This window comes from Trematomus bernacchii, unplaced genomic scaffold, assembly GCF_902827165.1.
Source record: "Trematomus bernacchii unplaced genomic scaffold, fTreBer1.1, whole genome shotgun sequence".
Lineage (NCBI taxonomy): Eukaryota > Metazoa > Chordata > Actinopteri > Perciformes > Nototheniidae > Trematomus > Trematomus bernacchii.
This window is the reverse complement of record NW_022987547.1, coordinates 7,770,904-7,798,653: the sequence shown is the minus strand read 5'-3', so window position 1 is coordinate 7,798,653 and position 27,750 is coordinate 7,770,904. Positions and strand designations below refer to the sequence as shown.

General features: G+C 40.1%; 1 protein-coding gene across 4 annotated transcripts in view; it reads left to right on the top strand.

Moving 5' to 3' along the window:
* The window catches only part of arhgap24 (Rho GTPase activating protein 24), a 65,332-nt gene that overhangs the window by 19,723 nt on the left and 17,859 nt on the right, over window positions 1-27,750 (top strand). For 2 of the 4 annotated variants that reach the window (XM_034123380.1, XM_034123381.1), the window contains exon 3: window positions 5,633-5,720. In XM_034123380.1, coding sequence (XP_033979271.1) covers window positions 5,633-5,720 — 88 coding nt within the window. Of the gene's footprint in view, window positions 1-5,632; window positions 5,721-17,360; window positions 17,769-24,904; window positions 25,042-27,750 lie in introns of those variants that run through there. The other 2 variants (XM_034123383.1, XM_034123382.1) reach the window with 2 other exon arrangements.

Genomic DNA, 27,750 nt, shown 5'->3' with positions numbered 1-27,750 from the left:
TACATGTTCATTCTTCTTTGGTCACTGTTTTAAAAAAAAAGTCCTTGCTGCCTCTCACTGATTTTAGCAAACATTTCACATACTTGTCTTGTCTAAAAGATACATCCTTGTTTTGTTTAAATTCCCCTCTCTCTAATTTTAGTCTATTAAGTATCCTCTTCTCTTGGTTTATCATGTCTAATATCCCACATCAATCACGCACAGTTAATCCACCAGATAAATAAAGATTAATGTAGAAGTGCTTACTTTTTTCCACCCTATGCGTTTGACAGGCATATTAATATTTCAGTGAGTGTTATGAAGGCGCAGCTTTGGGTTCACTGGGTATTGTACTCTTTTGAACAGAGCTACCTGTTTTATAACTGAAATAATGATGACATTTATTGGATTGATGGACTCAGTGGAGCGATAAGGGCAGAACTACCGTTTGTAAATCTTTGCCACATGGATAGACAGGTCTTTAGGGCAAAAGTACAGACTTGACTATTGAAAAGAATAAACACATAGACAGACGTATGCACTTACACGCTTTCAGAAAAATATAGAGAATGTCTCCAGGTCTCCCAGGGAGTTTGACTTCTTGTCTGCAAGGTCACTGAGGCTGGAGAGCAGTCATTATTGGATAAAAGGACCGCTGAACAACTTGCCAAGGTTTAACGAGCACTTAAATGACCTGTTGCACCAATAACCTCTGCTTAATTGACTTCAGTGTGAGCATTTGTCTGTTTGAAACCTGCAATCAATTTCTGTTCCACAATTTATTGATCTGTATTTCATTTTCGTGCCACATGTCCTTTTTCCTTCACCATCAAACCAAATCATTATTATTTAACAAACTAATATTATCTCTGAACTTAGACTCAGTCTCCAGAACAGAATATGGTGGCGTAATTATTTGTATCCTTAAATTGTCTAGAATCTTTATTTTCATTAACACCAGGTCACATGACTACTTGCTGATATGTGAAGGCTCAAAAACAAGTAACTCATCCTGTAGTTAAACTTAAAGCACCTTTTGAGCTACTTATCTACAATTTCAGTGGTTTGGTTCATACTCACTGTCCTGATAGTATCAGTTTCTGGTGCAGCTGTTTTCAGCGGAAAAATAAATAAAAGCCTACTGTTTAATAGCCTCTCAGCACAAAAGGCAAGATAAAGTTAGCCGTTCTCTGTCAGCTGGATGAGAAAGCCCTACCTTCTTTAAAGGGCAGAGGACACAATTTATTTCCATTGACTCATCAGAACATATAAAGATATAAACAGTGGATTGCATATGTCATGGTGTACAAGCTGCTACTGAGTATTCCTATTATTTTATTGGAAAAGCCAATCTGACCTAGTGGTAATTAATCAAATGTCTAAGGCTGCAGAAACAATGAGGCACACCATTCCATTCACCCTATAACTGTCAATAAACTCCAAACAAACGTGAAAGTTCACAGGGGTAAAATGTCTTGTTTATGACCAAAATGGACGTCACATTTGGATTGAATAGCACTTACTGTAGGGCTGTGCGATTATGGCAAAAATCCTAATCACGATTATTTTGGTCAATAATTGATATCACGATTATTAAAAACGATTATCCATTTACTTTGAAAACATCCATTTATTGAAACAAAAATGTGAACAGTATGTTTTTAACAGTTGATTACCCTGAACTTTAAGTATAATTCAACTGAAAAACCCAAAAAAAAAAAATAAAAAAAAATAATAATAATTACATTTTTTTTTTTTTTACAAAAATAATAATCGTTTTATTTCGATTACATTGTTTTCGTAATCGTTGCAAGCCAAAATCGTAATCGAGATTAAAATACGATTAATTGCACAGCCCTAGCTGCAGTGGTCAAAAAACTGGAAGTGCTTGAATCACAATACAATCAGTATTATGGTATTTGCTTGCAGTATGAGAAAACACACTGAATTTGATTTAATTTGGAGCGTACTGTTAGACAAAGCCTCAGAAACGGCTCAGCAACCTGAGCTTCCTGCTGTCGCTTCCCTCAAACAGATTCCTCTGAGCCTCTTCTGTCCCATATGTGTGTGCAGAGCTTTTTGGTTGAGAACAAAAAGATAAGTGGGCTTATGTCATTACACTGTTTCCAAAAAATGACCTCATCCTTGTTAACGACTATTAAAATGGCAGAGAAAACCCTAAAATAAGTTGGGTTCTCTTGCCATGTTGGGTTGGGCCAGGCTACTCTTTGCTTTGTAAATATTACGCTGTCTGTGGTGGGGTTTGTCTGCAGCAAACAACAGGCCACCAGGGAGGATGTCAGTATGGAAAGTGTGGCTGTGGCTTAGAAACAGAGGGGAGGGAATATCAGTGGTTTTGTGGCTTCGGAATATGGAGCAACTACACAGGTCCTTTTCTTCTTTCTAATAATATACACAACCCATAAGGCATACATTTTTTAAGTCTATCTCACCCACACACGAACCATTGAAGTCATCTCTTGTTTCCTTGGATCCAGTACAATGTGCATGACAAAAAGATCTGTGTTCGAAGAAAAAAAAAGAAGTTCTTAGAGAAGTTTTTAATCCCATGACACTGAAGCTGAGCAGATTCTCTTGCGGACAACCACATCAAACACTCATTCCTCCAATCGTGGACATGTCTGTCCCATCTTTATAACCCTTTAAAGAGCTTCATCTGGGCCTCAGGTAGGGTTTCCACGTCCTGGTTGTCACAGTTATGGCTCATTAAAGAGCCCTCTCTCTGCAGGAAGGAAACTGACTCCCCTCAGATCCTGTTAATGTGTTTGGCTCCTTAATACTGTTGCTGTCACCAATGCACATCTTGTCTGCGTTAACCAGATGAAGGGCACTCTAATGACTGTCAGATGCTGCATTGTGGCACGGATGTAACAATGTTCATCAAGTAAAGAGTCACTGTTTGAATGCATAATGGGTCAACCTGCAGCTGGTTGTGTTGTAATCCTTGTTTATAGTTTCTCATTTTATCTGTGAAGAATAATTAACTGCATAATAGTTACTCCCCAGTTTAAGTAACTTCTTTGTAATTCCGATAGAATTACCACATGCAGGTACTTGTGATTTACTGCGCAGTTACTAAATTGCTAAGCGTGTGGTGTATGTAGTTAAAATATATAGTCTTAAAACTCCTAGAATGTAATTCTTAAGGGTTGCATCTAATGATTTGATGAATTATATAGCAATTCAACATTACTTTTAACTTATAGACTGACCGTTTCGCCGATAAAATGTTATAAAATATAAAAATGACACACTATTTTCACATACTACCTGTGGCCTTTCTGAGTACAGATATATTAGAGGTAATATCTAATCTCTGGTCCAGTCAGTGAGTGTGTGAGTCTCTTGTGCAGACGCATGCTGTAAATCTGCCCCCGCCTCTCTCACCTACAGGAAGTCTCCACAGTAAGGTCACTGAGAGATACAGTCTGGAAAAAGCTGATGCTGAGTCTACTGCTATTTAAAGCAGAGATGATTTGGCCTCCAGTGTCACCCAGATTATGTATCATTGTGGACAGAGCTGAGGCAGAGATGGTGATCCACTATAATGCTGCCACTTTGCCACATTTGATAACAGCTCAGCTCCATCATCCAGACCCGCCCATGGGGACTTGTGTACAACATTTTGACTGGCAAAGATGTTGAAATACTGGATATGATGATGCAAACTAGTTTGACTAATATGTCAGGGATTTAAACATATTCCTGCTGTTATGGTACAAGAGATTTGGTGTGCTGCTGAGCTCAGGAGTGCAGATGGAAAGGTCTTGCAGAGTGAACTGTTTATATCAAATGGCAGATGTGCAGTAAAATCTGAAAAAACCCATTACAAATTAAATGCAACTATGATTCAAATAAGTTGTCTTAAACGAGGCAACATTTTAGCATCAACTTAAAGTGGACCTATTATGCTATATTTGAAAAATATATTGTAGGGCCATACCTATACAAAACATGTCTGTGAAGTTTTTTGCTTAAAATACCAAACAGATCACCCATTGTAGCCATGCCTCATACTGCTCATACCCCTCTATTCCAGCCCTGTTCCAAAAAGGCTGATTCTGCTTTAAATGGAACGTCTGCTGCTAGCCACGCCCCTTTGTAGCGTCACGCAGCTTTCCCCTGCTAAGAGAATTCTCTACCGGGAGAAACTCAGCTAAACGCTGCCGTGATTAAATGCCATATTATGTTCCCAACCACTTCAAGCTTTATTTCTGAAACAGTATGGAGCTCAAACCTTTCTCTCTCGCAGGGTTTACCACAAGGACATTACGTTACACCAGTGGCGAGCCGTCAGAGGGCCTAAGATATTCTAAAAAATAATATTTGAAAACATAAAAAAATAATATTTGAAAACATAAAAAAAAAACATTTACAAATAAAATAATACTTGATTTAATTGTATTTAAAATAACATTTCCAAAGAAATAAATCCTTCGAATCTGCCTGTTCAGTTTTTGTTTGAATGTGAAGGGTTAAATGAAAGAAGCTCCTTGAGCCGTCTCTGCGAAGACAGGAGCTGATTGGTGGTCCTGCTGTAAATTCACAGAGGGCCAGCTAGGGTAACTCAACGAGAGAGTAATGTCAAATGACAGTACAATTGACCAATCATATCTTCCCTCTAAATGGGTGGGCTTTATTTTCGCGGACTTTATGACAAGTTCCGCCCGCTGTGAAGCTTATGCATGTGTATAGTGGTGCAGTGACGCATCCTAAAACCCGGAAGTAAGCTGCGCATGGGTTACCTCGACAAAAAAGCAATGGGATTTCTCCATAGGATTTTGGAAAATAGCTCGAAATAAGGTCTGTGGAAAACAAACCTGTTAGATGAATGCACGTTTTGTTCAGCCGGATAATATCCACATGTCTACCCTACTTTTATAATTTTCGAATCATAAATCGAATCGATAGATTTATGATGGATAATAGATAGTAGAATCGGAAGGATGAAACCCCTCTTTAATGGTCACACATGCAGAGCACACAGCACACAGTGAAATGTGGCCTCTGCATTTAACCCATCCTAGTACCAGGAGTCTAGTACTAGGAGCAGTGGGCAGCTATTGTACAGCGCCCGGGGAGCAATGGGAGTGGGGGGGGAAGGGGGTTGTCCGGTCACGGTGCCTTGCTCAAGGGCACCATGGCAGGGCCCAGGAGGTGAACTGGGACCTCTCCAAGTAGCAGTCCACACTCCATATTTAGGTCTGTTCGGGGACTTGAACCGGCCCTCAGAGGGGGTATAAAAGTCACGGCTCGCCACTGCGTTACACATATTCTCTCCAGTAGCCAAAACACGCTGTTTCTGATGCAGCACATAGCTTGACTTGATCTATCTTAAGTTTTCTTTTTTTAGAGATGTGGGTACGGAGGAAAAGAGAGAGGGTTTTGTTTTCTGACACTTTGTGAGTTCCCTGACACACCGGGGACACATATTTATGTATGAAAGACATCAAAAAGTGAATTTTGCATAATAGGTCCCCTTTAAACAATAAGGATGAATAAATGTAAAGTAAAGGGAATATATACTTAACTGAACAGATGTATTATGCCGAAGACGTTAAGTCAGCATTTAATCCTAAATGTTTTATCTAAAATACCCTTATTCTAAACTGTCAATGTTGTTTCTCCACAGGGAGCCATTTTCTTACCTGGAAACAAAGTTACAGAACATCCAACCAGCGGCGATGAAGGAGGGAAATTTCTCTTCGAGATCATTCCAGGTAGGAAGAAAAATAAATGTTTGGTTTTAACTAAGGGCAAAATGATGATAGTCATGTGGACTGAAGCAGGAACAAAAACAACATGTTGCTCACTGCAGCACATAGGCATTACATTGAGTGAGAATCATCAAGAATTCAACAATGCCAATTACTGATTTTATACATGCTGCTTTCTATCGCTGTCACTGTGTTAACATGTATTTGCTTATTGTTTGCTGTGATTGCATGCACAGAGCGTTAAAGAGGTATGCAATAATAGATTTAGATATATAAACTATTAGTGATTTCGCTGTGTGAAAAATACTCATTGACTTTGTTGCTGATAGTTGGGACGAAAAGCTTGATTGTTCTACTATTTGATATGAGAGGGGTATCGATCATGTCATCTCAATTTATGAGTAATTTATTTACTTCAGCTCAGAAGTCTGACTCACAAACGGACTTGAACCACAAGGACTAACACATGCACTACTCCAGGAGACTGTAAGGAAACATGGACTGCAACACTAAGGACTAGTGGGGGTATTTTCCCAGGCGGAGCGATGCCAGGAATTTAAGTCTATGGAATAGATATTTAAAACACACATGCACACTGGGGAATAAGGACAGCTGGTAAAAGATGCAGTAGCATAAACAGTAAAACATACAGGAAACACCAGATGTGTGCACAAACAACTGGCTTTTTATTTATCTTCTCCCTGGTGTAAATATCTCTCAGAGGAAACTGAGTTATCAAGACAATTTCTCACATCATTTGTGGTCCCCATTGGACATACTCAAAATAAGTGTGACCCGATAGATACCGGGGCAGTTAACATTTGTCACTAAAAGGCTAAATAAATGCTGCCCAAAGTGAGCCAACATTAGAGAAGTAATTTGGGCAGAACTGACAGTTGAAAACTCCAGCTGTGGTGCAAATACAAGATAGTTCGCTTGAAATTCTCTTGATGGTGTTTTTGATATTGACTGCTAATTACCTAGCTATTTATATAAATAGTTTCCACATCATATGAGGATTAAAAGATCCCTGCAGAGATTATTTTCATGCAATTTCCGTTGCTTTTTTTCTTTCCGTGCAGGCTAATGTTCACATTGAAATAGTCAACTTGTCAGCTTGTGATTAATAGCTCTCATGGTAGGAAGTGGTTGTGTTACATAGAAATAATACAACTGTTTCATTTTCCATCTGCTTGTGTGCCTATGCCATGGTAGAATATATTTTTGATGTACTAGCACACGTGTGGAGCAAAAATAGTTTCCTAGATATAGAGCTGCACATGGTGTCTAAAAGCATTAGATATGAGATGTTTTGATGTTTTGATGCTATTTGATCAGCTTAAAGTGAGGGATCGGGTGTTGCTCGAAGACATTTTGACAGGACATTTAGATGACGAGACACACTGCACTGAGTTTTCAATCCTGATACTTTTAGTAGTAAATGATTGACACTATCCATATGGATCTAAAAATGTTTTTCCAAATAAACAGCAATGCTTTTAATGTGTGTAACGCTTGGCTAAATTATGCTGTTTTGCAAAAAATAATTCACAGAGAAAAATTGCATAAAAGGGAAGTTTCAAAATAAAACTTTCACTTCTCTTTTTTTACTCTAGCTGAAAATGACATACAGTAGAAATAAATACATGTTTAGGTATTTTTATGATTTTTGACAGAAGCAGAGTTAAGCTTTACTGTAAAAGAGAAACTAAACAAATACATTCACACCCAACAACTTAACATGCTAGTGTAAATATTTTAGGGTAATGTAGAATGTCATATAGGGTTAGGGTTAGGGTTTGTCATGTTGCCGGGTCATCAGTCTGATTATCATGCAATTTGCATTTCAGAGTATTACTTAAAATCCAGTTTACAGAAAGAGTCATCACATGCCTCACTGACTCAAATGTGCCCAAGTTCAGTCTCAGTTTCATTTCCCTTCGTAGGTGCTGCACTATATATGTGTAGCATATGAAGCGTACAAGGAGAAGTTGGTTACATCAAACTGTTTTATTTTTCCTTCTGGTTTGCTGTATTGACAATCTTTCCATTTCTCTTGACTTATGAGGCTTAGTGTTTTTGTTTTCCAGGCTCCACCACTACAAACACTTTTTCATTTTTTCCCCTGCTGGATCAGCCTGTATTAACTGCTCTAATAAAAAAACTGAAAGAGGGAAGAGGAAATGTAAAATCCTGTGAGTTTTCTCTATCTGCAATAGCAGTCATCACAACATTTCCACGGTATACAGGGAGCTATTTCTAGCTGCCATATTCAACTTAACTCAGCATAAAGATGTCATATGTATATATATATATATATATATATATATATATTACAGTCAAATATCTGCCAGTTTTAACGTTGTTGTTGTAGGATGTGCTAATACAGTTCCTGCTTTATTGTGCCTAATAGATTTAGAATATGAGAGGTACAATAATATAAGACTTCCCATTAGGGAATACAAAATGACAGATGTTTTCTCACTAGCTTTTTATCCAAAATTATTTGTGGTGCGTTGGAGTTCAAAAATCAGGGGCGGTTACCTGAAGGATGCCTAAAATAATTAATGACGTCTGCTTTGGATATCTGTATTTTTAACCAAGGTCTAAACTGATGACTGATGAGTCTTTCATTATCGTAAATGCAACATTTTCATAGTTTTGTCCTAATTCAGTCTCATCAGTTCTTCTAAAAACGTATTTTTCAAATGTATAAATGCCAGGCTTGTTATGGTGTCTCAGATGCCGTTAAAATGAGCCGTTACAGAAATGAAAATGACTCCCTGTACGTTCACTACAAGGGCCTCCAGGGTTGGTAAAGCAAAACAAGGTCTCAACAGACTTGAATTCTTTAAAATACCACACGAAAATACTGCTCAACAGTTTTTTGCCATTCGGTAACATCCACAACTACGCCCTCACGATGGAAAACAAGAACATGGCTTGTTATGCGACAGCAAATAAAGAGGTCTTAGAGAAGCAGGGAGAGCAAGTGGAAGGAAAACACAACACATTTATTCCACTGGTCTAAATGTGGCCGTGCAGTTTGAACACAACACGTAGACAGTCTCTGGCAGACGGACAGACGGGATGTGATGGGGGGGGGGGGGGGTTTGAGGAGGGGAAATGGGGAGGAAGTCAGAGTTGTACAGAGATGTCCGTTGTCTTGTAAGGGTAAGGTTTGAGCATGAGACGGGTGTCGAGTAACTGCCAGGGGCCTGAACATCAGCATCAGGACATCTGTATGTGAAATTATGCTATCTGATTAACACACTGTATTTTGAGCTTTTTTCAGTTAATCTGCTCCTTGAAAACATCTCTGCTACTTTGTCTGCTTGTGTTGATGCTTTTTCTGTCCTTCTGTCTTGTCTTTGTCTCTGTCACATCTGGATGATGTGCGTAAAACCTGCAGACTCTGGAGGAGAGGGGGCTTTTGGAGCACATTAACCACATGGTTAACAATATTTAGACTGGAAACATGGCGATGTCTTTATTTTATTACCGTGAGACACACAGGTACAGACACAATGAGGCTTTTGTTATGTTCGCCCACACCGAGGCTTAGCACCGTGACGTTCTTCCATCACAGCGACACGTTCCAACATGTGCAAGCACACATGGGCCTGAGCTAAAGAGAAGAAGAATCACAACAAGTATATGTTGATACAGCTGTCAAAATGTCTGTTCATAGCATTATCTAAATCTATGCAGGATATTTTTTAGCTTAGTTTGAGGATTACATTATGGTAGAAGACATTTTCTACCAGCCTATATTTGGATGCAACTGCAAACTTTTCTAAACTTCCGTACTTCCGTTTGCGATCAAAGAACAAGGAACCTCTTAAGAGTATCTCGCACACACAGGTGGTGCTGACTGAATAAAAGCTGGATTTCTCTCAATCCATATATCGGGACATCCTGCTGCTTAGAATCAGCATGCAGCTTTATCTGATCTTAGTAAATCCTCCAAAGAATGTCAGGTGTGATCTGAATACAGCGAGGTGATGTAACACAACTCCTAGCTCCAGGGATCTGGGTTGTGCGACTCCAAAACAGTGAGATGGCAGAGCCTGCCTTTAGCAAACGATGCATTTAGACACAATGGCACAGACTTTTCGTTTATTCATCACACAAAGCTGCATAAGTACCTGTAGCTAAATGTCAATCCCCGTGGTCCAACTGTGATTAATCATCCCACTCCCATAAAACGAGAATCAACACAGGAAACACTCCCCGCTGTGTTTTTGATGGAAGTGCAGCTCCTCTACCCCCAAGCTCTGATAAACACAAGGCTGTTCAGTATGTCACTCTCTTTTTCTTGCGCAGTCTTTTGCTCCCTCTCTAAAATTCTCTTGTTAGTCTGGTTAGAGTGGTCAGGCCACAGCAAGTCACCCCTGCTGAATTATGGGAATATTTCTCCACTTATCCCCAGAGGCCACCGTCCATCCATTCATTCATGAGAGGACCTTGGGATCAACCTGCCATGAGCAGGTAGACAGCCTCCAGCCTGAATGCTGTTAACAGGGCTCAGCTTGAGTCTATATGCATACCTGAAGAGGTGTCCTCTTCCACCAGCATCAACGATTATGTTTAGCTTCAGATTATTGTGCAACGTAAAGTAATGTCTAGGCATTTGCTCGTTTTGAGTTGACATAGTGCTGAGGTGAAGTGAGGATGAAGGAAAGCCTCAGAGCTCTTTCTTAATAAAGGTGATAGTGCCCTCGTGTGGATTTCTAAGTCATTGCAGTGACGGAGGAAAATCCTATTATTTTGTACTCTCAATTGTGATATTATTTGCATTGAATAAAATAGTATCAAAACATGGATTTCCATATATTGTCAAACATTGGAACAATTAACTAATTGAGTATAATTCATACTTAATCAATTCTAAAATATGTTAGTCTGTGTGCTGATATTTAATCCAAGGTAAATCTCTGGGTACAGAAATGACTAAAGTTCAGATTGTATTTTACACTGTATTGTTATGGTTTTGGTATGGTATTATGGTATTGTATTGGGAAAATGGAGCACAAAATAGTTTAACTATTAAGCTTTTGTGAACATGCTAGGCCTTAACAAACTGCTGATGAGGACTGTGAGAAGCAGTTAAGAGCTTTGGTTCAAAGTTAACTTTTTGTACGTTTTTCTTAAGTTTGATCACCTTTTACTTACATTTTATCGCATTTCGCTGCCTGTATTTATTATCTTTTTGCCACTAGCTAAAATATAAGCATTATTATCATTTAACAAGTTGTATATGTCCTTTTTGTTTTTTTATTCATGAATTTTTGTATTAAGAGCATCTATGATTAATGCTCCATCCTTATCTTGACATGCATGCCTGATGGGTAGCCAATAGCCTTTGAGACCCCTGCAGTGACTTATGAGTGTCATATGTCACTGAGGTAAATGTCTTATTTATACAGTGTGACCTGTGTGATTGAGTTACGATAATCACAATGTGAAAATGAGTCTTCACTCACGCAAGGCAGTGTGAATAAATCAGACTCAAATATAGACTGAAAGGATGTTTAGAGACCCTTCTTAATGTTATTAATCCTGTTAATGATATTATATGATAATACTTTGAATGGGTTTTACCAGGACAACATGCTAATCTCAATATATAGTCAGCTTCTAATTAAAAAGTAATGACTGAATGATTATTGGACGGTGAAGACAGACAGGCTATTAGAAGACTACAGACCCTGAATGTTCATTATGAAGAGGTTGCTAATAAGCTGTCATGTTGACTATACAGTATACACCTGAAGTTGATGATAGGAAGATGGATGGGTGAATTTAATAAACATAGGCCCAAGCCAGCAGGGGGGATTTAATAACCCAAACAATTAGTCTGCTTGTTCGTGGATGGTAAAAAAATATGGCACGCTGGGAGTATTACCCTCTAGGTATCAGTGTTCAAGGTTAGGGGATCCCTGTTAGAGTCATTGAGAAAGCATATTAATCTGTGGTGCTGACATATCAGTGTCCGGACGTATGGAGGCCCCCCATGTCACATTAGTCATGGATAACTTCTGCTGCTGGTATTGGCTGTATGTGTGTGTTTGTGTGCAACACTTTGTATAGGCAAAGGTTCAATGGCTACTGGTGTAGTTTTACATTGTAATTGTGTATATTCCAGAACTACCTCATTCAATGTGTATCATCTCATCAGCATGAAACAGACACTTCTCTATATAGGAGGGAAAGACCAACAGCAGCACATTGATCACTGAATTGCAAGTTAATTTATATACACATTAAATTAAGTTGGACTTAAATTGCAAACCTGACATACACCTTTCAAAAATGTCTTCTTCAAAATAAAGAGAGGCTATTGTTGATATATGTATAGCACATACATACTGTAGATTCCTATTAGTTACTCTCCAGGTGTGATCTAACTTTAATACAATGTGTGATCTAACCTGTTTTACTGATGAGATCTGATGGCAAAGACCTACTTTATACCCCATTAAGATCCTCCCGATGTTCTGCCCTTGCTTATGTTTTTTCATTTCATAGAGGGCGCTGTGACTTCATTATATCCTGGAGGACAGCGAGTGAGCAGATCATTTTGGCATCATAATTCTCTTAATACAATTCATCAAAGTCTTTGATAGATTCCATGAATTCAGGGATTCAACTATTCATCTCAAAGGTTGAGGAATGGGGTCACTGAATATCTCATACAGCTTATATAAAATGTACATGTAAGCATATTTCTGAAAGAAGATTCTGAAAGAAAAATCTGACAAATATAAAAAAGTTACAAGACAATGTGAAAATAAAATAAAACAATCTTTAAGAAAGTTAAATAAGGTAAAAGATAGAAGGTAAAATGTGCTAACACCAATCAAACAGATGAATAAAGAGAACAGCATAGGCAGGGGGCGCACAACAGTTGTTGGATACAATTTAAAACCAATGTGTGTTGTTAGATATAATATATACAAGATCAGTAGCAACAGGAAAAGTTAGAGGATTAACGTGATAACCCTGAAAGAGCTTACATAAAAACATCATAAAATTGAATCGTAAAAATGAAGGTCCAGCTATCAAACTCCAAGGAGAACGGGGAGAAAGCCCCACTCAGCTATAATAAATAAAATGACAACACCTCCTACACCCACTTCACTGTCATACCTAGAATATATATTAATCAATATTCAAGTTTGATCAAATGAATCTGACACAGAGTATATAAACAAGAAGCAGCTCTCTGTTTCAGACTCCATGTTTTGAAATATTGATTCAATTAGCAGTTGGATGTATAGTGCCCAGCTTGTAATTCATCATAAATCCAGGAGGCATGAAGTGGCAGTATCAAGGCATGTGTTTAGAGGGAAAGCAGTGGAATTTATGGATATTAATATGATGAAAAGCAAAGATGCCGGGAACAGCATGAGTGACGAGAATATTTTCAGCATAAAGTGAAAATTATCCTCATTTGTACGACCCCCACTACTCTATCCGTTCAGAGTGTGTGTCCTTTCCCTCTCAAGAATTCACTTGTGATATGACATTTCCATAATGGTCAGAAACTGAACTTCTCTTTCCGCTCTATCTCCCTCAGCATGTGTTTGTATACGTGTGTGTGCAGACATGTTTATGCACATCCATGTGTAAGAAGTCATTATGCTGCTGTCTGTGACACAGCAGCATATGGCCTCCTGCTGCTGTTGACATTGCTCATATGGGGCCTCCAAGATTTACATTCCTTTTTGTAGTTTCACTTATATATATATCTGAATTTATGATCCAAGCACTCGGCATTACAAAGGGGCTGCATGAAGTGAGAACATACATGTATTCAACAAAGAGGATTTTCATGTTGAATGATGTCAGCCAGTATTATATTCCTCCACATTATAAAGCCACAATCCAACAACTGAAGATAACTGGCTACTTTTATTTACATTTTCCCGAGGTTAGATTTCAGGCAGAAGATGTTTGTGTTTGACAGTGTGACAGTTCATTTGGCATTGTGATGACATTACAGTAAATATACATTGTGTGTTTGTTTAAGTCATGTTAGCCGCGTGGATGACAGTCAATCCCTCGTTGGGTCCACAGTTTTGCCCAAGATTGAATTATATCAGCTTTTTGACGGATTGTAATGAAATCATTCAGACATTCATAGTCCCCAGAGGAAGAGTCACACAGACTTTGGTAATATACTAACTTTTTATTTAGCATCACTAAAGGATCAGTAGGTCGACATTTTAGTTTTTTATTGGAAAATACCTGTTGGATGATTTGCCATGAAATGATGTACATATATTTGTAATCGTAAACGTTGTAATGACTTTACTGACTTTTTTAATTGGCATCACATTTTGTACAGACAGTCATGGATTGGTGGCAATACATTTCACGACAACTTTACTTTAGCAATCCATATATGTTTAATGTACTGTTGCTATCAGGTCGGAATTACATTTGTGTTCTGTTGTTTGGTTTATGGTGATTTTCTCTGCCAACAAAGCTGCTGCCTAGTTGCTGAAGTACAAGCTTTGTTGGAGAAAAGAGAAAAAGTAAATGTTTTTTACTTGCTCCTTATCGATTTCTGGGAAACCATTCAGTGTCCCAGGTGGTGGAGGCAGAACGTTGCTTAGTGTGCTTTTCCAGAGGCAGGGAAATGCTTACAATGTACTGGGGAAATAGTTGGAAGGTGTAAGAAGCAGTTTAGGAAAGTAAAAACCCAGCGGACACATCCTTTATTCTGCAGAAAAAGGAGGAAAATGAGTCTGAGAACTTTTCCTTGGCAGAGGCTGCAATATAGGAAATGCATTAATGTCAAGGCAGCATAGATGAAATACTTCTGGATAATGTTGGAGAGCCATGATTGAAAAGCCTCAGTGTGACCATGAATTTAGGAGCAGGTCGACTGTACTGGCAAATACTGAAAGCAGACCATTTGGGGGAATGTGTCTTTAAACAGCACGCAGACAACTCAAACTCCCTTCCTCTGAAAGTCTGTGACAAGACGCTGGAAAGGCAACTGGCTGACTGTCAAATATATTTAAAAGTAACAATGCAGACTTGGTTGGTTGTCAAGGCAAAGGGAACATCTTTTTTTACCCTCTCAGAGATCGTTGAAAGGTTTGGAGTTGGCTAATTATGACTACATGTGGCGTTATGGATTAGTGAAAGGCCACTGACCAGTTCTCCCAAGGTAATGTTGCAGGAGGTGCTGTGGGAGTCTGGATGGAAGCTGTTCAGGCTCTGTAAACCTTGAGAGGAGATATTTATAATGCTCAGGTTTGTTCAAGGGGGCATTGGACTCTCTGACAAGGATGCCTCCCTTCTGTGTGGGATTCTCCCAGACTGCTCATTAAGGCAGAAGGTCTGGAGAGTGTTAAAGTTCACTGACTGTAGGGGGAAATCCAAAGTTTGTAGGAAACATTGTCCTTTTACGGTAATCTGATGTTGGGTGTAATGGTTTGCATCTCTCAATTTGAAGTTAAAGGGGACCTATCATGCAAAATGCACATGTGTACGTCTTTTATACATGAATATGTGTCCCCGGCGTTCCAGGGAACTCACCAAGTGTCAGAAAACACAACCCTCTCTATTTTCCTCCATACCCAAATCTCTAAAAAAGGGGCTGCAACGGATCTGATAAAAACTGATCCAGATTTGAACACTGTCCTGACGTCAGGATGGTGGCGCTACGGCTATTGGGCCAACTCCACCAATCAGGAGGAGACAGACACGGCCATTGCCGTTCGAAAGCGCTGGAGACGCTGTAGTACATATGCCAGGCCTCTAGATGGTGCTGTTCTCACAGAATCAGCCCTTGCAAAAACAGAGCTAAAAAAGTGCAAATTGAGGCATGGCTAAAATGCATGATCTGTTTGGTATTTTGAAAGAAAAAAAAGTATAAATATGCCTTATATAGGTATGGTCCTACACTATATTATTAAAATATAGCATGATAGGTCCACTTTAAGTTTGTTAAGAAAATACTTTCACTTCAAACGGAGTAAAAGAAAGCTTGCCCCTCAAGAACGCCGTTTTTGGTGGGTTATGCTCATGCATGAGGCTAGAATACAGGGATTAACGTTTTGTGTATCAAATTTAATTCAAAGATTTCTTTAAGAATGCACCATGTTGTGCCTTACTTCTGCACATGCATACAATGTGAATGCATTGGATCTGACAGTAAACAAAAGTTACAACTTTATGACGGCACATGAACATGACTGATGGTTTTACATGGTGTCGGTATCTTCATCAGCAAGTCTCTAACAACATCGTTTGAAGTTTATGTATTTGAATGATGGGTCCAAATTCTTGTACGAGCTCCTATAATGGCTCAAGCTGCACAGTGAGTTATGAAGCCCATTTTTCATAAAGCCATGATTGATCAACCCCTAAATGGGAAAAGGCAGCTGCAATAACAACACCAGAGGATAACGCGTGGGATGGGTGGACATTTAATGTTGCCTGCTATAAGATTTTAAATTGTGTAGCACACTATGTACTCTCGAAGCTGTCACAAAATAAAAAGATGATTAACTAGCAGCTTGTGGTGGTAAATTGTTTTGTATCTGACCTGTGAAGGGCAACAGATGTAAGGTATTGAGAAAGCAATGCACACAACCATAGATTTGTACACACATGTATTTGACCCATGCATACGATCCTTGCTTCTCAACCACTCGTGTGAAGAGCTGTTGAACTGGTGATTGGAAAAGGTATGTGACAAAGAGCAGGAGAGCGGGGAATGTAGTCCGTCTAAAACAATAGGCGTGACTCTTTATGTATGTGGTAGAAATATCTGCCTCATTCTCATCTCCTGTTTGAAAATTCCAGACCGCCTTCTTCCTACGTTATTATTCCTGTGATTGAGACTGAGATCTTATAGAGGAAATGCAAACAGGCCAAGTCTCTGGCCTAATAGAGGGACCTGACAGGAAGCGCAGATGCTTGCATAACAGCCTTATTGAGGGGATTGGTATTTGACATGTCACATAGCAATGTCCTCCATTAGTCTCCCCTTCTAACCCCCCGTCCACAACCCCTGCTCCCACATGTATCAGGTGGGCACATATTAACTTCCAGTGAACTTTCTGCCTGGCTACTGCTGTGTGTTTGTCTGGTGGGGACACTTAACTTGAAAGATCAGACCAATGGTATGTAAACTTGTTTCTGTCTGGATAAATATTTAGATGTCTCCCACAACCTGTTTTTCCCCCCTCTGAGTTAAATCCAACAGGTAATGTTGGATCTTAAAATCAACTCTCAGGTTCAAAGGGGCGCTCTGTGCCATTTGATGAAGCAAATAATGATGGGTGAGATTGAATAACGATAAGAAGCCTATTAAAGAGGTCCTCCAGCATGGAGAGCATGGCTTCTTGGCCACCAGTAGCTGCAGCTTGTGGACCCTGTGTGGCTGTATTTATAGAGCGCTGTGGATGAGTCATTTGGCCGAGTGCCCACTCTTCCTTCACCAGATTTACAGGTCCCCACTTTGGGGAGGGCTGCTTGATTTACGATGCACTCCCTCCACCACCAGCAGCAGCCCCCACCCCACCCCTCTCACTTCCTTGCCTTCCTTCGGCTCGCTGTCTCACTCGTTTTCATTCGGCTGCCGTCTCCTACACTTCTATCGTGTGCGACTTATAAATGTGCTTCCTCTGCTCTTTCAGCAGATATTTGCAGAGGAAAGGCTTTCTGAGATGCAGACAGACTAGCCTCAGCCTGACCTTGCCTACAAGTGTTGCAGATTGCTGTGTGACAGTGACCTCCCTTTGACTTGGTCAAATGAAGTTTTAGGCAAAAAGAGTTATATGAGGTGGAAGGAAGCGAGAGGAGAGGAGGAGGGGGAGAAAGAAGGACAGTAGTAAGTGGTAGTGAGCAGTGCGTTTTAGTAGAAACAGAAGGAGATAAATCTGACTGTGGCACCGAACGAGAACAGATGAAGAAGTGGCACGGGGGGGTCGGCGGTCAGCAGCCTCAGCGTGGCTTTTGCTCCCTCACCCTCCAGCTGAGCAAGGGGCACGCCTCTGCACCCCATGGATCTTAACTCCAACCCAGGTCTGTCTCTCTACATTACAGAATTGAATACTAACGCATTTGCCTCCGGTTGTGAGCGTTTAATTTGATTTGCGGTGATATTATAAGATCAGTTTGTAGTTCAAACTACAGGAAAAAGGTGGAACGATATAGCTTAAGTTGTCTTAAATGTGTTCTTACCCACTTTCTGTTCTCATTGAGACAGCGTTTTCTCCATATGCTGTCCATTCATCATTTCAGCAGATGGGCGTTTTACAAGTAACGGTTCACAGCTTATGTTTATTACAGCTGTGATTTCAGATGAGCAGTTTATGATGCTTGCGTTTTTGATTTTCCCGCCGTTAATGTGACATTGCTTTCTATTTATTTATCCATCTGGAAACTATGAATAACTGATTTATTATTTCTCATAAAATGTGTCCTTTTCATATGCAGTTTGTCTTTTGAAGAGGGGCATTTGTGATGCTGTATTGACAAAATGGCAATAACCATTCATCTGTTGGAGCTTAATGAAGATCCTCCTTCCTGTGTCATTCATTATCATTTACACTACACTGCAGTTTCCTTTTCCCCTTAAGAACATGCTGTTATCTGCTGGGACTTATAACTACATTAACATAGAGTGCCACAGTGACGCGTCCTAAAACCCGGAAGTAAACTCCTTCCGGTTCCTTCGAATGAATCTATCGATCATAAATCTATCGATAGATTTATGATTAGAAAATTAGAAAAGTATAGGGTGGATATTATCCGGCTGAACAAAACATGATCTGTCTCTTCAATTTGTGTCAACCACAGACCTTATTTCGAGCTATTTTCCAAAATCCTATGGAGAAATTGCATTGGTTTTTGTCGAAGGAACCGGGAAGGAGTTTACTTCCGGGTTTTAGGACGCGTCACTGTGGCACTCTATTGGAAAACATTTTAGGACCAAACATTGCTTCTAGGACATGAAAAAGGAACAAAGTTCAGGACTGTTTTTTTCTTCTCACAATTGTTATGGCAGAAGCAGAAACATATCACACCTTATTTATTCCACACATTCTGCTTCCTCGTCAAAATATGGCGCCTACATTACCCAAAATGCAATTAAGCTGTTGACAGTTGATCCAGAGATTTGGATGTGTGAGAAGCTAATGTACTTATGTTATTTTACTCAAACAGAGACGAGGAGCAGCAGAGGTCTGGTAAACTCACTTATTCCTTTCTCCACTTCCCAAGATTTATTTTAGTTTTAAACTTCTTTGTTAGTTGGCATCCTATTGGAGCCCCAACAGGCTTAAAACCATTTATTTCCCACATCTGCAGTTGTACTTTCCAAGACCTGTGCACAGTTTTTGGTGTGTAAAGTAACACCTTTCCAATATTCCAATGACTGTTGAATGAGTAAATATAAAAGCAGCAATCTGAGTCTTCCCTCGCTGCCAAGAGATAGCAAAGATGATGTTAATGTTAACAAAAGTAAGACTAAATACAAAGTTTAGCAATTCCCATGTACACTTATAACTTGTAAGTATTAAGCTATACTGACACAAGCCAGAATAACTTGTATAATAACATAAGCTTTTACACCTTGTGCCGCTTAAATGCCACCCAGGTGTGGTTGTACTTGATATGTAGCTTTAAAAAAGTCTTTCCAGAGGAAGGAAAATCATGCTAAGCAAAAAAGCATTCTCAGCCGGGTCAAATTTCACTTTGCTTGGCTGCTTGAGGCTGATAACAGAGCACACTCCTGAATTCATGGCTCCCTGCCTGCCTGTAAATCCGTCCTGGGAGAGACGTTCTCATGCAACAACCTGAAGCAACAGATGGGAGAAAGGAGAAATACAATGTTGGATCCTGTGAAACGAGATTTCAAGAAGTGTTGATGGAGGAAAAAGAAGAGCGGAAGAGAGGTGTTTTATATGTTTGAGAACTTAATGATTAAAACAGCTTCTTATGAAATGATAAGCTCAGCATTTATTTATTTTTTATCATGAACACTGTCCAATTAGTTAGATATCCTCAGCATCTGCTCAACTTTCTTATGGGTTCGTCTGACTTTAGTTATATCAAGAATTGGATCATTCTTGGCTGTATTTGTACTAGCCGGCATTAAAACCAGTCCATGTGACAATAGAAAGCACATCAGAAAAATCTAGTATCTAAACGTACTCTTATGCTTCCCTGAATGGGCAGCAACTACTAATACTGATGATTGTGCTAAATAAAGATTAGATTTAGAACTACACTGATTTTACAGAGAAAATAATTTATTGGAAGTGTGGTGACTCTATAGACTTGTGATGGCAGTAAAAGCAGCAATAAAACTCAGTGTATGACATCATTTGACAAGTTTAGCATCTGAGCTAGTACTTACTTTTTAACAGAAATAATAAAAAAACACAGGACACACTGCTTTTTGTTAATGCCATACACCAAACGTTAGTGGGAGATCTTACCCAGTGGCCATTACATTGTGGAATTAACACATTTACATAGTCAAAAAAACATTACATTTCTGACAGCATTATTTAAGCATTAAAGCAGAGGAACGGACCGATCAGCAACAGTTCAGCAGCGTACACTCAAACACACAAAGAGCCAACATCATCGTCAGCATTTCTCTGTCTCTCCACTTAGATCACCACCAATCTTTTTCTTTGAACTGCACTCCCCCTGCACTGCAGCCCTCTCCGGCAAGCACTGCTTTGGCCAGCTTTGTCAGACAAAACAACAAGGATGTGGAGCGGCTACGCAGACAGGACTGCTGCGATGGCCAAAATGAAAACAGGCTTATCTTGCCCAAGCTGATGGATGCTGTCTTTCTCGCTGTCTGAATAATTGTGCTGCGAGTCAACAGGAGGTTTTATGGGGCCTGCCTCGGTCACACAGATTTGTGGGCAGAAACACACATTAAAAATAACTGACAGACAGATGCAGGCAGCAGTTTATAAACACAGCGACACAGATGCTTCTGCTATTTTTTTGCACCAAAAATGGTTGTCGTTCTTATTCCACCTCATCAGTCACTAAGTAGAAATGTGAAGTGGTAGGAGAGGCTCATGCAGGGTGATGAGTAATGGATGTATCTCTGCTTTACATCAACAATAATGTTGTCATCTGACATGCCCTTCAATCTCCCAAAGCAATCAAGCAAATGGAAATGTTGATGAATGCTTCTATGACACATAACCAGAGTGAGTTCATTGTGAAATTACTTCAGCTAAATGAAAATCATGAGAAACATATTTAACTCAACTATCAGGAATTTCTACCATTTTCTTTATCTCTCTGGCCTTAACCAACCTTCATATCCAGCCAGACTCACGCTGTTCCTGTTTACTTTCATTGCTGTTTTCTCTTTATTTTTCATGGTTAAAGACATAATATGTAAGTAGTGCAACAATGAACCAGAAGTCCAGTATCTGTAACCCTGTCTGTAAAGTTCAAAGGGCATTCCCAAAGGCCACACTGACTCAAACTATCAATTTTGGCTGTGGGGATTGCAGGTGTGCATCTGCCCTGAAGCCCTCACCAGGGCTGAAAGGTGATATTATGAGGTATTAGTGAGCAGAGCAACAGGTACTTTGTCAAGTCCACTCCTTGTTTCATTCTCTGGACACGTAAAGGGGGGCGCAGTCACTTTGCAGAGAGCCAGGATGTTTGTCTACGTCTTTTCCTTCCAAGTAATTAAGATGAAAGCTGTTACATCCAAAACAAAGCAGTAGATTGCGGGGAATGACATGTTATCCTAAATTGGGAAACATCTACTTGATTACTTTCTTTGTCTAGGTTAAAAGCAAAAATCAATAGCATCCTTATCTGCATATATGTGTATAAAGCTAAGCCCTGAAAACATCCTGTATCTAAATCAAAACAAAATTGGAAACCGGACAAACATTGTGGGAGATCCTCCTTCATTTTGGGTCAAAGAGTGCACACCCAAGTATGAATTCCTGGCATGCATTCCACACAGATTTACAGTTTCACGGAGATAAGTGCATGATATATACACTTGTCCAGTTGGTGATCTGTCATAGTGAGATATGTTTACATAACTGTAAGGATGTCTGCGTGTTTCACACAGACACAACACATCACATGCATGTTATAGAGCACATAGCACAGAGAGAAACATAGGGTATTCGTGTTTGAAGTGCATTTGGCTGTACATGAAACACAAATTCTCTGACTATCAGTCATGATACCAGGCTGAAGGTGCATTAAAGACCAGTATCAGGTTGACTTTAGAGGGCTCTGCTGCAGAGTTTATTCTCTCTGATCTGTATATACTGCACCTTCCAGAAGCTTCCTCTGAAGTATCAGTCCTCTTGTATCCCTGATTTGTTTTAGCCTCCCAGCATAGCGTGCAAGTGTTCAAGTGTTCAAGTGTTCAAGTGACAACAGCTGCCATCCCTCACCAAAACGCAACTAACATTTAAATGGGACATTAATCCCTGAGTCAGTAGTCACTGAAGCTGTCAGTGGTTCACTCGTAAGGTTTTTGGTATTTTAACAAACCTCAAACCCTTGTTGTGCATAGTTAATTAAAGTTATACTGCAAGTCACCACAGAAATAAATAGCTTGAACAGAATGCTTGTGGGTTCATGCCAATGGCCGAGAGCTACTGTAAATGTCACTTGTGATTTATATTTACATTTGCCATTTTTGACTGTTAACACTTTCAATCCAAGTCGAATATTAAAGGATCATTTCAGGGTTAGTGTTTTTCTTTACTATAAATCACACTTTACACTCCTTAGAGCCATTTTCCAAAGCAAACATAGTTCATTGTCGGTTGCAAGATTCAAATGTCATGGCCTGAAGGCTGCCATTGGTTTCCATTTCAGTACAGTAGGAACATAAACTTTAGGAAACTAAAAACTATCTTAGTTTACTTTAATACTATTTACTCATCTTCTTCTTTCAGAGTAACATTATAATAAAGTAGCATGTGTTTGTGACATGAAGTGAAACATACAAAAATGCAGGTGTGATTCTTATAAATCGCACCCGCAGACACTGTATAACTTTATTTTCCATCTGTACTAGTCTCCAGTCTTTATAATTATCTCGCCGACTTATGTTTCAACACAAGCTCTGGATTTTAAGTCGAGTCTGATCCGTGTTTCCTAAAGTTGAAATTGATTCCCCTTACATAATACTATATTTACAGCAGCCTTGGCAGGACACACAGACACAGCTCTTTATTTAGTTGGCATGAAATCGTCACGGACACACTTGGCTTTTTGACAGCCTTCCCTGAACGGAGTGACCCACTGCCTCCCCCGACTGTCCTCATGACAACTCATTAAACTCTTCATATTTCCTCACTCAACAGCAAGGTATCATGTTTACCATTCGCCACCAAAGAATGTCGAACATTTTAAAGATGATGGACATTACTCTCCATTGTTGGTGCCAGGATTACCTTCTTTCCCTGTGGGTGCCTGAAGAGGGACAGTAGAGCCAAAGAATCCTCGTCCCCTTTGACCTCCCCCCTCCTATTCACTCTGTTACTCATCAGCATCAGATGGTAATGGATAGCCATAGTAACTCTATGGAGTCTGTGTTCTTCACGAGACAATGTCTTTGGGGAAGATAATGTTGTGGTGTCTGCCTTCAGATAATGTTCATTGACAAGCAAGGACCACCATGACACCAGGAAGAGAATTAGCCATCGATACCTTACTGGGGGTAAGGTGGAACAGGACACCCATTAGATAGAAGGATAGATAAAGCCAGAGAGAAGAAAGCTATATACCAGGAGTCTGTCAGCATGACACATCTATTAGTTTAGTGAGAGAGAAAGCCAAACATATTAGATTTTCAATGATCGAAAGCAGAGAAAGTAAATCCTCACATTTGAGACAGTGGAACCAGATAATGTTGTACGTTGTGCTTTTTGTGCAATTATTATTTGATAATCAGATTCTGAATATCTGTATTGTCATCATAATCAGGTACAGTGAAATGTTGTAGGCTTCTCTCAGTGCAGTTAAAGAAATATGAACACGTAAATAACCACAGTGATAAAAGCAGTAGTAACAGAAAAAAAAGAGAAGGCACATATATAAATAAAATAGTTGGGGAAATGGATTTTGTTGCATCTCAAATGTGTAACATCATTGTCCACCATCAAGCAATTAGAATTGAATTGCCACATAGGGCTGCATCCAACAATTATTATTCATTATTTATGACTTATCAAGTAATAGCAGTCCAAAATAAGAACAAATGCTTAGCCCAAATTCCTATGTCCCATTTGTTTTTCCAATAGTGCACTATTTCCCTACTTTGTCTTCATTAGTTGTACTTACTTATTAACCTAACCCCAACATATAATGTCGTGAAACATAGCATCCAAGGGATAACATAGTAGTAATAATGTAATATATAGCCTCTCTCTCCCACATGCCAAAAGTCAATATTTAGTCATTATTATACTCTAAATAGTTTGAGGTTGGAGATGTTAACAAAGCACTGCAGTGTGAATGGGACATACCATGTTTGCTTATAGGGTCATGCCCTGTGTCAAAGCAGTGGCCTTTTTAAACTCAAGCCTTCAGAGAGATCTGCCTATTGTGTGTGTGTGTGTGTGTGTGTGTGTGTGTGTGTGTGTGTGTGTGTGTGTGTGTGTGTGTGTGTGTGTGTGTGTGTGTGTGTGTGTGTGTGTGTGTGTGTGTGGTGTGTGTGTGTGTGTGTGTGTGTGTGTGTGTGTGTGTGTGTGTGTGTGTGTGTGTGTGTGTGTGTGTGTGTGATGTGTGTGTGTGTGTGTGTGTGTGTGTGTGTGTGTGTGTGTGTGTGTGTGTGTGTGTGTGTGTGTGTGTGTGTGTGTGTGTGTGTGTGTTGTGTGTGTGTGTGTGTGTGTGTGTGGTGTGTGTGTGTGTGTGTGTGTGTGGTGTGTGTGTGTGTGTGTGTGGTGTGTGTGTGTGTGTGTGTGTGTGTGTGTGTGTGTGTGTGTGTGTGTGTGTGTGTGTGTGTGTGTGTGTGTGTGTGTGTGTGTGTGTGTGTGTGTGTGTGTGTGTGTGTGTGCCCTCCCCAACCCCCTCTTCAAACCTCACCTCCCTTTCTCTTTCACACCCTCTCAGCTGTGCTCACTCACTCATTCTCATTCTGAGCCAGGCCAAAAATCTGGCAGAGTGGCTCCTCCGTCAGGAACTCCCGTCCTTAAGTTAACCCGGGCTGCTGGGACTTTGCAACCCACTCAGGGAGCTTCTTTTCTGGATGCCAGAGATATGGAGATGGTTCATCAGGCAGTGCATAGTTTTCCACAGTACGGATTTTGTGATGTACTTTCCTCCCCCCAAGGTAACAAAAAGTGTTATTTGACTACTCTGAGCCTGTTGACATCTATCTAACTCCACTAAACACTTTACACACTTATTTGTTGTAACAGCTGCACTTTGCGTAGGGATTGGATCATCTGGAGATGATATCACTCATGAATTAAACTTTTTATAAACAAAAGATGAAAAGGGAGCTGGCAGTAGTTTTTCTTTCCACTTTAAATCCTCGTCATCATTCCCAATGAATGAACAAACATTTTTTCATTGTGACTCGCTGAGTTACTTCCTGTTCTGTTGGAGGTATTTATGATGTGTGGACTTCTGAGAAGACCATCATTAGACACAATATTGAATCTCAACTTGCCCCTGCTTGCATGCAAACAAGAAGATTCTTGCAGACAACAGAGTACAGACATTGATGAAGTCATTTAATCTCCCTCTGTACACACACGAACACACACAACCACACACACACACACACTGGAAGAATTATGACACATATTTTTGCCATTTAAAGTTAAGCAAAGTAGTTACAGTGTCTGCATTGTTTTCTGAGCCAGCAACAGCTGCTTCCTCCACCTGGCAGGCAGCACAATCAGGCCTAACTTTTCACATATTTTACCAGTCTTCCACCAAATGTATTCCACTTTACTGAATATTGACGACACTAGATACGTTTTTGTTATTTCAAACCCTTTAACGTCCCACCCTTTTGGGCGATGTCTGCCAAAATGAGACAAACTGACTTATTTTCTTTCATTGTTAGACACTTGTGATGAGATGAACATAAGGTTAATCACATTGAGACAACATATTTGTAAGGTTAAGTAGATTCTCTGCCAAGTAATGTTGACGTTAAAGGAATAGTTTGAGGTACAGGTCATAGAGAAGTGTAGCTGGGTTGCAGGTATTTGTGAGCAATTACAGCACAGTGGGATCCTTTGTTGTCGCCCACCTGTTTCTGAGCCATTAGTTAAAGACTAGTCTGCAGCTGGGTTTGGCTGCTTATTAAGGCCGGTGGTCAAAACTGGAATGAACAGCTGTTTGAACCCAGCTCAGATAGTAGCCTAATTATCACACACAGCTAAACCTAATGGTGTTTGTGTTCATTGATATGATAGGGTTTGGTGTGAGGGCATGCAATTATTTAGATGTCATTTAAATAAATAGGACATATCCATTTCATTTGAGCAATGCATTTTCTTTGTTTACTGATGCTGTATGAGTTCTCTGTCTGTGGTTATTCTGTGCAGTTGGAGTAGCCTACAGTGTTCTCTGTATGTAAATAACAGAAGTTAAGTAAACGCTGACTTCTTTTACCAGTAGATACTCCACAGCAGAGTATTTTCAGTCGTAACTTGAACAGGTGTGGCATTTTCTCTTCTCCTGAACTTTTTTTCATAAGGTGTGAGTCTCAAGGTGAATAAGGAATCCTTCTTTATTACGAGCTCTCTCCTCTGAAGCAGAAGTCTGCACGCCTCAGTAAAGCTGACAATTGTTCACCGCTGAGTTTATAAAACTTTGGAGCGGTGTTCTGGAGCGTGGTGAATCAGGGGAATTGTGACAGCTGTCACGGTTGTCTCTTCAGGTACAGTCGTGCTATAAGTAAATGTTCTCGACTGTCTCTGGCAGGGAACTCCTGCTGGAATTAGTGTCATTTAAGGCGCAATGATTTGGTTCCTTTTTAATAACCGCTGGTGCCAGTCGCAGAAGAAGTGTATGCTGGAGAATAATACCTGCAGGCAGCTCCACCACAGAATAAGGCCCCGGCTCCACGAGGACGAAAACGGGTTGAATCCGCATATTTCTCATGCGTATAGCCCTCTAAGCTCGACGACGCCGTAAGGGAAACGTAGAAACAGACCCCGCAAACGACAACGGGTCCAAAGGTGGATAGATCTGGGAACGGAGCGCTCTGGGGGGTCCAACGGGGCCGTGGGGTCGCCTATACGGTCATTCGTTTTCATAGCCCCGCCTCTCCCCCGCAGGGTTGCTATCGTGCTCCAGTCGCTGCTGACCATGCTACAGTTCTTTGTGCAACATCTACAGGAGCTCCTCCTTGAATTCAGATTATGTATCTTTATCTCGATATGGACATAAACGCGAGTGAAGTCTAATCTGACAGGACGGAGACACGCAGCTCCTGCCGCTGTGATGCAGCGGGAGCAAAACACACACTTCAAGTCAGATCATCACCCTTAGCTATTTTAATTACCTCTCAAACTACCTAAACTAGTTATAAATATGTTCATTTTTACTGTCGGGTCACTCATTACAGGATCAGCTGCTGCATGAGACAGACACTGACGCTGTCAGAAGAGAGGAAAAAGAGACAGGCTCCGTGTATTTGATGATTATATATCATTATATCGTCGTTATTCATTTGTTTTAAAGCTCAATAAATAACAATGAAGACCTTTGACCGGCACTTTTATAATTTTGTCCGGAAGATTTAAACTTTAACACACGCTGACCGGCGAAAAACTCTGCCCGGTTCTGTCGGCCCCCACCGCGGAGAATACACAGAAGTGCAGCCATGACAACCATTCTTCTTCGCTGCTTTTGTGGAGGAAGTTGCTGCTTTTGTGGAGGAAGTTACAGCGCCACGTACAGGTTCGGCATATGTACTGCAGCTTTTCCAGCGTTTGGATGTAAACGGAGCCGTCTCGTGGAGCTTGACACAATCCGGTGTATATTGCGTGGGGACGGAAGGTTTTTTGCGGTTGCATTT